The sequence below is a fragment of the Dama dama genome, chromosome 25 (genome assembly GCF_033118175.1).
Source record: "Dama dama isolate Ldn47 chromosome 25, ASM3311817v1, whole genome shotgun sequence".
NCBI classification, from domain to species: domain Eukaryota; kingdom Metazoa; phylum Chordata; class Mammalia; order Artiodactyla; family Cervidae; genus Dama; species Dama dama.
In genome coordinates, this window is record NC_083705.1 from 45,582,779 (window position 1) to 45,595,151 (window position 12,373).

Below are 12,373 nucleotides of genomic sequence, written 5' to 3' on the forward strand. Positions count from 1 at the left end.
GTTGCTACTCACAGAGTATTGGGTATTGGGCATTGGGCTGATTAAGATCTCTGCGGGCGAGTCTAATGAAAAGTCAAGGTTAAGAAGTTGGGAGGAGGACAATGATGTTTCCTGTGATTTTCTTAAGAGCCCTTAGCTCTGCAAGCAGTTTGGACTTTTTCAGACCCTCCCTTTCCCAGGGGGTGAGGTGGGGGTAGGTGGGAGCAGACTTCTGCCTAGGACCTGGGCAGTACCTGTGCTGCCTTTGGGAGCCTAAACATGGGCCATGAGATCTGGCATGGTGAGATCAGGGAGTAATACACTTCTTAGGTCAAAAGTACTCTGATAGGATTAGTGCCGCCAGGGGCCGGGAGTGACCTGCTTATACTGTTCATAAGTGATGGTGCCCAGCTGCTTCACATCCAGGGCCTTGAACCTCTGCAGGGTCTCCAGGAGCTCCTCCTCCAGGGGGATGGGCCAAGGCAGTGCGGCTACTAACAAGAATTTTCGCCAGTCCACGGACTCCGAGTTTGTTACCAACAAAGATGCCAACTCCTGCAACTAGAAGAAAACAGGAAATGCCATTGGGATATTTGCATGATTCTCTTGTGACATTCCACCTGTGTGCATTTCATAGTGAGAGGTTCTGGTGAAGGAAGTAAGATTTTCAGCTTGGTTAATACAGTCAGAGCTGATTTGCTCCCTTAGATTCTACCAAGCAATCCATGCCAGACAGAACCTAGAGAGTGTTTCCATTTTTGCTTCCTTGACGTTTGTAGGTTTTACTTACTGTTACACAAGGAATTGGATTTCCCAGGTGGCATTAGTGGTAAAGAAACCACCTGCCAATGCAGGAGACACAAGAGACCTGGGTCTGATCCCTGGGTTGGGAAGATCCCCTGGAGGAGGGCATAGCACCCCACTCCAGCATTCTTGCCTGGAGAATCCCACGGACAGAGGAGCCTCACAGGCTGCAGTCCATGGGGTCACAAAGAGTCGGACATGATCGAAGTGACTTAGCACACACACACGCACACAAGGAATTAACGCTTGTGACCACAGTACACTTTGTACCTTTCCAACAGAGGAGGAATAAAGATGATATGAATGTGGGAGGGCTTGACAGCTTGTAGGGAAATATTCTTTAACCATCTTGTTTTCTTAAGGAGCAGAATATGATGAAAGCAAGCCTGAATCATCTACTGTTACTCGTTAGGATCACTCCATCTGGTAGTAATAGAAACAAACTCATTGGCTGACCCTCACAGTCTCTGTAAGGTTTCACCGACTGTCAGCATCATCACTTATTTTCGAATACTGTGTATGAATATACTACATGTCTTAACTTGAAGTTCTTTTATTTGTTCATTCAAGTTTATTGGCTGCCTACAAGGCGGGAGACCTGGGTTCGACCCCTGGGTTGGGAAGATCCCCTGGAGAAGGAAATGGCAACCCACTCCAGTATTCTTGCCTGGAAAATCCCATGGATGGAGAAGCCTGGTAGGTTACAATCCATCGGGTCACAAAGAGTCGGACACGACTGAGTGACTTCACTTTCGGCTAAATGTCAGATACCATGCATGGATTGGTTATTTTAAAACTATTGACTTATTGATAAAAGAAGAGAATTCTCAAGGCTTGAAACCCAAACAAAATTGAAGCTTACTTCAGGTTGAGTGAGGTGCATCCAACTACTAGGAAAGCTGTTTGTCCCAAGGTTCAGGGTTACCAAATCCAGCAGAATGTCAGCAAATGCTTTATTACCTATTATACCTACAATACAAGGAGAAATATTTTTTGGTGTTATTATATGAACTGTTTCTTTTGCTAAAAATGGGATAAATAATGGATATTTGTATAATCATTTTATTCATTTTATTTAAAACTGCAACCTTTAGAGAAACATTAAACATTCTGAAAATACAAAAATATTAATCAATTTCCTGATTCTTTTTCATGGTTGTTTCTTGTCTAAGTCAACATGTCTTTTTTGGCTTAGTAATAACTCATTCCAGACTGGGTAAAATACTGGGACTTTGTATTTTGGTTTGGAGTCTTCTTTGACCTTTTATTCAGAATAGGTTGAATTAAAAAATAGTCCATTATTCCTATTATTATTTATATTATTAAAATGAATACTATTATTTACAGTAATATCCCTGTTATGCAGTAGGGCACTAGAATACAACATTTTGGCAAATATGGGATAAAGGTGTTTCAAATGCATGCATATCACCACTGTGATCAAAATAACACATTTATCCTCATTTTGCTTTTTTTAGATCAGAATATATTTGTTTGGGTTAAATTTAGGGATATTTGAATTACTAAATTACTGGGTTGGAAGTGCTAATTTAGTTATCTAATTGGCTCAAACATTCTGATATATTTTATAAAAGGTCACTAATATGTCAAAGGCTTTTGCTCTTATACATGAATCTACTTTACTATGAGATGTTTGCTTAGTCTGTTGCTCATTTCAAATTGCATGCACATGCATTAAAAAAGAAGTAGGAAAGCAAAAATAAGTGTATCTGCTTAAAATATGTCTAAATCCCATTGCAGAGGTACCTTCTAGAGCCAGGAGACACTCCTACATGTATTCGGGTAACTGTCAGGTCCAGAGTATACAGCTATTCTTCTTTGTTTAGGAATAAAAAGAGCGAAACAGGTGTAGAGTCTCACATTTTTCTTCCTATATCTAAGTTTTTAGCATTTCTCAAGTCCAACATGAACTTTGTTATTTCCTCTAACCTTTGGGGAAATGTAGTAATCATTTTAAAATTTCAGTGGTTCAAATAAAATACACAAGTTTCAGATCTGGAAGGTAATTTCCTGTGTAGCAAGAGTAGAATATGTCTTTCTTTGATGTGACTGGCCATTCAGCAAGTTGTTCAGAAACAAATTCTCTATCCTTTTTGACCAAACCTGAATATCCAATTTTATAGAAATGAGAATAACCTTTCCAGGTAGTGGAATTTTTGGTAAAATGAGCTTTGTATGTGATACTACATTGGTTTTCAGATAAGTTAGAAATAAATCATTCATGTTCCTTAAAATGAAACCAGAAATAAACTCAATTGAAACCATGAAGAGGCTCAAAGTATTTAAAATTTCTGGTAGATTTGTAAAATAGTTCCACTGTCTCTAATACCTATGGCACAAGCAAAGTGTTCTAAGAAAATACTTTCAGTTCACATAGGGTTTATTTATCTGCGGACTTTAGTGTGAAATGCAAAAACTATTTTGATCTTTGGCCTTGTTTCTTAAATGATCAAGGCATATAATAATATGACCTTCACAAATAATGCAGTAATGGAAATAGATAAGCTTACACATTTTATTTACAGATTAAAAAAAAGTTATTTCCATTTGGCCCTAAGTTACTTATCTAATGCAGCCATCCATTAGAATTATCCAGGAAAAACAGTTAATTGTAAGCCAGGCCTAGACGCACTCTTGATCATAATTATAGTCTGGTTACCCTTAGCAATAACTCTCAGAAAGATGATGTCAAGATAGTACCATTGCTTAGGTATACACTTCACCCAAAGAGTGTGAAAGAATGTGTGAATATAGAACTAGAATTAGAAGGTTATAGGAAAACCAATCTTTGGGTTTTTGCTTTGTATGTCTGGATGATGCCAAATGCCTTTTGTGTTTGATGTGAGGACTGGTGACTTTTAAATTTCAGGTTTTTGAAAACAGTTCTTTTTGCTAGGATCAATGATGAGGTTGATATTTATCACATTACTAGTCGCTTTCACCAAGGCTTTCTGAGTTTGATGAGCAATCTGAGTTAGGTCTTGTGTCATCAGTTGAGGATGGTGTTCTTGTATTCCATAAATGAATGGCTTTCCTAGGGTCAAAGTTGTTAATGTCCGGAGAATTCAACTGGATTATCAGGAGATCCGTCATGCTGTCAGCCTCGACCTTGGCACGCATTTGGGACCTGGTGCGCTTCATCTGACCAAAGCCGCGTCCTGCCTCAGCTGAACTGGCAGGCAGGCTCAGCACGAGGTCAATGAGCGTCAGGATGTTTGGATACTTGTGTGAATAAACAGAATTCACAAAATCCCAGGTCAGTTTGCGAATGTTCTGAAATCTAGGAGAAAAAAATGAAAAAATGTGAAGGATGGAGACTCCTAAGTTTTACCCCAATATTTATAAATCAACTAGGTTACTTATGCTTACCTAGAGTAGATCTCCAATTTCATCATGCTCCATTCTGTGTCTACTTGATCAATTTTCACCTTGGCTGCCTCTAATACTGGTTCATAATGTGCAATCAGGATGGCCACCTCTTTTTCTCCAAATTCTGCAATCGATATGCCAAAGAAAAAGTCACATATCTGACAGACATGTGTACAGACTTAAAGAACAACAGAATCAGAGCCAGTGCTCATGGGTTACCTTGATTTATTTTTGCTGGCCACAGTTTAAAGCTTCCAATCGTGGTTGCCTTCACCACATCTTGGTTGGCATCTCTGAAACAGCTTCGCAGCCTCTTGATAAGATGTGTTAAAACCGTGTTTCTCATGTCAGAAATGTTTCCCTTTCCTTCCAGGCAGTTATCATGAAAGTGTGTGACTGAATCCACCCCACGTTCTTTTGGCCCTGGTCTGGGAGGGGGAAAAAATGCCCCAAGAGATGATTACATGCAAAAGCCTCTGGCAAATGGTTTCCCAAGTCCAGCTGTCTGGTTTTGATAGACTCTCAGATCATCCCAGATGCCTCACCTTGTCTGATAAATTCGGAGCATTTCCAGTGTTGACTCTAAGGTGGCAAATATATCAGCAATTGAGGAATTTCTGTTCTGATTGACGTGGGACAGTATGCTAAGGACATTGACGACATCCACCAAGAAGTGGACAAATTTGACAACATCTGCCTGGAGGAGAGACTGCAGGAGTTCTTTGGCTTTCTGATGACTGCTGTCACTTCTGCTTTCTTCTGCCTGTGACACAGGTTGGGAATAAAACAGTGGTTTATCTTTCTCAAAATTATCTCAAATTGCTCAATAAAAGTATTTTTTTTTAAATTCTGAAAATCTGAAATAGTACCATATTTCAAAATTACTTACTGAATGCAGCTGCTGGACAATTGCTGGATATCCCTTGAGAAAGTTCTGGAGGGCAGCCTGCAATCCCTGAAGCCACCTCCGGCCTCTGACTTGAGAGGGCATCACAGGTCGAAGGTGGAGGCCCTTAAAAGCAGTGACCAGAGCACTCCTGTGAGCAGGAGAATCGTGATAGAAGCGGTACATGCTATGAAGAAGGTCTTTCACATGGTTGTAGAGGGGAACGCTCTGGAACACCGCCTGGTAAGACAGTTCGAGGTGATGGGCAAAGCAGTATACAGACAGCACACCTGGCTGGATTTCCCTTAAGAGCAGGGCCACCTCACCGCCGTCTTCTCCCTCTGAACCCGGAGCTCCATCACTTCCGAAACCCACCAGTTTCTTTGCCCAGTCTTGGTTCGACAGTCGAAGTTGAAGATTTCTCTCTAGAGTTTTCTCGATGGCGCGTTTTATCGCCCGGGGCTCCTTCTTCTCCACGGTCTGTACCCCGACGATTTGGCAGTGCACTCTCCCTGCGCGTGCAAACTGCACATATACCAGTTCAGCTTCCTCAACGGAACTGTCTGCGATCCCATCACTGAGGACGGAGAAGAACTGACTTTTTTCTAACTTCTCTCTTAGAGTTCTCCGTTCCACTTCAGCAATAAAGTAGGTAAAAGTTCTGGCAGATTTACTGGTTCTGAACACGGGGCCGATATCAACGCCCTTCATATCGTCCAGCGAACACATCCAGAGGAAGTCTTTGAGGGGACGTCCGGTCTTGGCGATGGCGTGGCAGGACCGGAACAGGTTCTCCACCCGGCCGAGGGTCACCTTGCTCATGGTCCTCACCATCAGCTCCGTGGTCGCTCTGCTCCCTGGAGAATCACTCGTGGCTTCCATGAGGGACGCCTTGGCGTGAGCCTCGCTCAGATGATGCGCGTTGAGAAATTCAGTCCTGAAGTTATCCGTGCCATAAAAAAAACTCACCTGATTTCCCTTTGATGTCACTCCATGTTTACGACACAGGCCGCAGAACATAAGATTTAGTATCTCATCGTATACAAGCCAAGGGTATTTTTTAAGCCAAATTTTCAAAAATTGACTGCTCCTCTTTGGGAGGTAATGGTCAAGCTTCCCAGGCATTTTCTGCTTCTTGGTGAATCCACTCACATCATCTGGAGGATCCCTGCCTTTAAAATAACTCCATGTTGTTATTTTAAACGATTTCCATTTCCGATGCCTACTGGCAATTTTAATTCCTGTCCCCCACTCCGAACTTATTATTTCTAGAACAATCCTAGGGAGGGCTTACCACTTACCAGGCATTTTGGGTAGTGCTCCAAGTGCTTTGTATCATTTACTTGTCATCACCCAGTATCCCTATTTTACATGGTTAAGAAGGTGGGTCAGTTACTAGCACTGACAGCCAATTTGTAGATTAAAAACCTAAGACACAGAAAGGGTAATTAATGTGTCCAGTGTCACAGTGGCCATCCATGGTGGAGTTGGGGTTCGCTAGCAGGTGGTCTTACTTAGCCCCCTCTGTTATACACTTCATATTACAGGTTTCTCCTGTGGGCAAAGGGTGCTATGGTCTCCTTCTCCCCAGAATCTGTTTCTCCAGGCAGGAGAGGGGCAGGGTCTTTTGCTGTCATTGCCTTCTCTGGGTGAAAACACGAGAATCACAGGACACGGAGGGCCTTGCCTCAGCAGGGTTTGCTTTGGACACCTCTCCCCTCCCGCCTCGGGCCCACCTTCGCTGGTACTGGTTGGCTGCTACAAATGGGGTGTCCTAGTGGGAAGCTGTTGTATAGCTCAGGGAGCTCAGTTCAGTGCTCTGTGATGACCTAGAGGTGGGTTGAGTGGAGGGGAGGTGGGTGTGGAAGGGAGGCTCAAGAGGGAGGGGATATGTGTATACTTATCACCTTGTTGTCCAGCAGAAACCAACACAACACTGTAGAGCTATTATCCTCCAATCAAAAATAAATTTAAAAAATTTACTGATACTAAAAGAAGTTATACAGTTTAGATTTTACATTTAGATCTATAAGAAAAAGGGGGAGGGCATCCTTAGATTATTTTGCAAAGGAGCTGTGCCTCATCTTTTTCCTTTCCCTTAAGGTCTAATTTCTGACACTCATTTATCTGCCAGACAGAGGAATATGTATTTATCTGGACAGAAGGACAAAATAATTAAAATCACACAAAACTCCTAAAATACATTTCTTCCTAAAGGCAGAGAGCCTAGACCAACATCTCTCTCTTCTCCTACAACTTCTGTGAAACTCCTGGTCATGAGATGACATTGTCCTATTTCACAGCACAATGAAATCTGGAACATGTGCTTGTGTGACTTGATATTAAAATGACTCATGTTGACACACACACTTGGTGTTTGCTTCAATTTAAGGCTTTAGGGTCCCAGGCTTTCCCTCTTCAACAGACAGAACCACCCTTCTTCTGTGCTTTGTCACATGACAGATGACTGCTGAGCACTAGGGAGATGTTCAAGAAAATAAATCTCCTTTCCTAATTGATATTTTGGAGCTCATGTCTCTTAACATCTTTAAATTGAAAACCTTTGCACTCATGTCAATCTGCTTCTGCCTCTTTATTGGCTTCTAATTTATATTTTGCCTTTTAACCAATCCTTTTGCAATTGTTGTTGTTAAAACAAATCCTTATTTATTTTTAGATCCTAAATTTTCCATTTTTCATTTAAACCTAGTCTCCTTATAGCTGGGACCCACTGCCCCCACTATCTTACCCGCAAGTTGGGTAACTTTTAAGCTTCCCACACTAGACCCTCAGCACCATGCTGGGTGCCTGCTCTAAACGCGTGAGAGTTGGTGAATACATGAACAGCTGCATGAAAAAAGCAGACTCTGGTTGTTGAATGAAAAGACTTTTAACTTTCTCCACTAATTTAGCTAGTTTTTACATCTTTAGCTTTCTGGCCAGATTTTACAGAAATGCTATCTTGAATTCTGAGCACACACTTTTTCACTGGCCTCATGTAAATTCTCTGGTTTCATGAGACTACATTCCCCTTGAAGAGATACTTGGAACTGTGCCCACAGACTATTCTACCAGGTCCAAAGGCTTCTAGATTTACTACTGCATTTCTATGATGTGACTCTGAGCGAGTAGAAGGAGTTTCCAGGCTGAGAGAAACATAGGGCTCCTGAGTGCCACACTCCTTCCTGCCTTAATCCCTAGGATTTGCCACCTGCTTAGATATTCCTATTAATAACATCAATCCTTTCTTTTACCTTTTCTAAGAAGCATGAAAGTGTTAGTCGCTCAGTCGTCTCTGATTCTTTGCGACCCCATGGACTGTAGCCCACTGGGCTCATCTGTCCGTGGATTTTTTCAGGCAAGAATACTGGAGTGGCTAGCCATTTCCTTCTCCACTTTTCTAAGAAATTTTTCTGTATTTTTTGATTTGAGTAAATGTCAGACTAATTTACTTTTCAGATCAAAATAGGGAGCTTACTTACCTGCAAAGTATGGTGTCATAGTTCTAGAATTTTCTCAAAGACCTGAGCCTGGGAAAACCCAAACAACTGTCTAGTTACTCCTTTCAGGGAATCACCAGGTGCCTCTAGGGTAGCTGAGGCTTTCTAGGGAGACAGTAGTGTCTGCTGCTCTCAGACACAGTCTTATCCTCCCTCCAATCCAATCTCCACATCCTTTGGCTCTAAATGGCTTCGATAATTCTCTCCAGTGTGGCCTTTGGGGGCAGCCTGAGGCTTCACATGGGCTTCCCAGGTGGCGCAGTTGGAAAGAATCTGCCTGCCACTGCAGGAAATGAGGGTTCAATCCCTGGGTTGGGAAGATCCCCTGGAGGATAAACTGGCAACCCACTCCAGTATTCTTGCCTAGGAAATCCCTGATGGGCTATAGCCCATGTGGTTGTAAAGAGCCGGACATGACTGAGTGACTGATCACACAATCTTAAGATTTCACAGCTTGACCACAAGCTCTTTGTGGCCCTTATTTCCTGGCTGGTCTACTGCCCATTCCCTAAATAGGTCATGCAACTTCAAAATCTCAGTGTTAATTCCATTTTCTTCTGTGCCTAGAAGACTCTGCCCCTGCTTCTCTTCCTGTAAGCTTCTGTTCAGAAGTTTCCCGTGGACTACACTCTTTGCTGACCCACACAGGAGCAACAACTACTTCCTCCTTGGATTCTTGTAAAAACCACAGAGCTGGGTGATATAGCTCAGCCACTACAGCCTAGACTTCCTGAATTTGTGCCCTGTCTCTGAGATCAGTCACTGAATCCAAGGGTCTCCAAGAGGGGGTTGAGAGGAACACTTGTCATTTTTTAGAACAAAGTTGCAGGCCTTGAAAAACTAAGCACTGCCTCTCTTGAAGAAGAAGTTGAGGGTACAGAATTTGCTGAATTGTGTTTTCTCTGGATAGCCTCTGAGCAGAAATCAAAATAACTATGAACCAAATCTCTGTAAGATATTACATCGAGTACTGATGAGCTTACAAAGAAAAGGAGTCCTTATGGCTTAAGTGGGGACATTGGAACACTGTTGAAGTGTTCCAGCTTCAACAGACTCCAAATTGCTTGCATTGGAGAAAGACTCTCTTCCTGATGTGCTTGGCACTTGATGTTTGGACAATATGTACCTACTCAGAGCTCACTCTGTACAGAGCTGAGTGTTCTTGGTTTGGAGGCTTACAGTCCCCAGGGAGCTGCATACCTCATGGTTCAGTTCCACCCGGTGTTGTGAATTTTCTTTTCTCTTTCTGGAATCGTTTTAAGATAACACTGTGTTCCTATGTGTTCAGTCACTTAGTCGTGTCTGACTCTGTGACCCAATGGACTGTAGCCTGCCAGGCTCCTCTGTCCATGAGATTCTCCAGGTAAGAAATCTGGAGTGGATCGCCATACCCTTCTCCAGGGGATTTGGGGAATCGAACCTGTGTCTCCTGTGTCTCTTGCATTGAATATGTATTCTTTACCCGGTGAACCACTGGCAAAGCTATGCAGGGACCTCTTAGGGCATGTGCACCTTCAGGATACTGAGCTCACATTCTGGATAATAAGCAGAGTTTGTATCCATATTGCATCATGTTATATATTACATAAGAATATAAATTACTGTAATTATATAATTAAGTGATAATGGTTTATATCACATCTGAATTGCACATTCAGTGTGCCAGACACTTTTAAAGCACTTTACAAACATTAATTACTTTAATGCTCATAACAGTGAAATACCCCATTTTTCAGATGAGGAAACTGTGACTAAAAGAGGTTAAATAATTTGCTCAAGATCATATTACAGTCATTTGACAAGAGGGGGAGTTGGAAAGAGCTGTCTGACCCTTCTTACCCACGGATGGGTCTTCTTCCTCATCCAGCCAGGGGTAAGAAGTGAATTAACGTGGAGATGCTTGAGTAGGGGCTGACACATAGGGCTTGACACCATTCCAATATTGACTACTTCCATAATTCAGAGAATACGCACAAAATTCATTCTGTGCTGGGAGTATGCTCATGGGAATGATTCCTGGGACAGGCAGTGGAAAGGTCCTGATGATTCAGGCTCTCTTACTGACTTAAGCTGCTCCTAAAATTTTAAGTATAGATATTTGCTGGGTGGCAATAAAAATGCTAGCATGACAAGTCCTTTAATTACATTTTGCATAATTTTGTATGATTATCACATATAAGATCTTTTTTCCCTGGAATATTTGTGACAATCAACAAATGGTATTTTATGTCTAATGACTGCCTTTATCAAAGGAGATATAGAAATATGACACATGCAGAATTTGATGAGGAAAGAAGGGCTGAATAACAGCATGACAGTATATGACACACTTTCAATTTTCTGTTATCTTCAGTAAGCACTATCTTAATGACTTAATTTTCATGTGGATAACCAGTACTCAGCAAAAACTCTTTAAGCTTTAGTTCTATTAATATTTTGATACTAGTTATTCAAAAGTATTTATTCAGTCACTTGTTTTAATGAAAGATTATCCATTTCACTCAATTTTATTTATGTAGCATAATTAAAAGTAACAAAGTGTAACTTAATGACATTGATAGCCCTTGTAAATTTGCTAAAATACTCTTACTACAGCCCTAGTAACATAATGATTGTTACATGCAAATATATATGTTTTTTTCCTAGAAAAGATTAATCTATTCATCATATTTTAATTAATTTTAGTGAGCTTGATGCTTGCATCTTAGATATCATAGGTTGCATTGGACTATGTGAAATAGTATAAGAAAATGCTCACATTTCTTGGCTTAGATATAACAGCAATTTTCAAGTTCAAGCAGGAAGTTTTGTGGGAATCCACATTTAGAAAGGTACTACTTTCAGCCAGTTGCTCTATATTTTCAAAATGGTTATCACTTCAGTTAAGATGGTCTTTTTAAACTGTAGATTTTTAGGGTAAGTACCATAAGAGGTATTCTAAAAGATTTTCTAGTTCTTGAAAAAAATATGACAAAAACTTCATGTAAAAGACAGATCGATGTGTATCCATTAATAATCACAAGAATCGAAGAAGAAAGACTTAAATCCGAGGATGTTTTGGGGGCCAAAGGAACTAGGAGAAAGGGCGAGTGGTAATTAACTTCTAAGATGTCATCAGAGAACCTCTAATTCTGTGACTCTGGGATGCAGGAAATAGAATGATTATTATTTTGTATTACCTTTTATACATGAGCAAAATGACAACCATGAAAATTATTTCTGTTGATAGACCGCTCGACTCTGTGCTAAGTATTTCACATGAACTTAAAAAGTGCCATATGCAACATATATTTTTTCAAATAGTATGACTGAGCTAATAACAAAGAAAGGGTTTAAACTTTTTGCTTATAGACCGTAACTCATTTTGAACCAAGATCTCCAAATCCCACAGTATTATATAGCTTTGTCAATTCTGTGTCAACTACAACTGTTATTCTTAAATCTGGATAATTCTCCAGCACAGGTGGGTGCAGGTGGTTTCACAGAAAGAGTTGATCTCTGTATCTATTTTCCTGCAGTTCACACAACTGGTGAAGGAGAAGCAGAGACGTCCCTGACCTTTCCGTGAGCATCTGTACTCAAGCCTCATAGCTCCATGCTTTCTGGGGACTGTTCCCCCAACTTTAAATATCCTCTGTATCCTTGCCATCTAGTCACTCTTTACTTCTTTCAGTTCCTCCCACCAAGCTGTCTTTCTGCGCAGTTTTCCTGACCAACCTCTTTGCACACTGATTCTCCCTTGTTTGCATTCTTGAGCACTTTCTTTGTTTATCAAGTTCAGATTTTGTTTTGGAAAGAACCTAAACAGAAGTTT

General features: G+C 41.1%; 2 protein-coding genes and 1 long non-coding RNA gene across 3 annotated transcripts in view; 1 reads left to right on the forward strand and 2 right to left on the reverse strand.

The window, feature by feature from the left end:
• The window catches only part of LOC133046426 (uncharacterized), an 84,261-nt gene that overhangs the window by 69,641 nt on the left and 2,247 nt on the right, over positions 1-12,373 (forward strand). The window lies entirely within an intron of this gene.
• LOC133046424 (sperm flagellar protein 2-like) overlaps positions 1-12,373 on the reverse strand; it is a 189,072-nt gene that overhangs the window by 29,232 nt on the left and 147,467 nt on the right. The window contains exons 30-31 of the mRNA XM_061129237.1: positions 1,646-1,752; positions 358-540 (exon numbers count right to left, since the gene is read on the reverse strand). Coding sequence (XP_060985220.1) covers positions 358-540; positions 1,646-1,752 — 290 coding nt within the window. The remainder of the gene's footprint in view (positions 1-357; positions 541-1,645; positions 1,753-12,373) is intronic.
• Positions 2,912-4,783, reverse strand: LOC133046425 (uncharacterized). The gene is made up of 4 exons (XM_061129238.1): positions 4,719-4,783; positions 4,393-4,601; positions 4,174-4,297; positions 2,912-4,084 (listed from the first exon to the last, which is right to left on the reverse strand). The coding sequence occupies exons 1-4, from the start codon at positions 4,739-4,741 to the stop codon at positions 3,733-3,735; spliced, it is 708 nt and encodes a 235-aa protein (XP_060985221.1). The 5' UTR covers positions 4,742-4,783; the 3' UTR covers positions 2,912-3,732.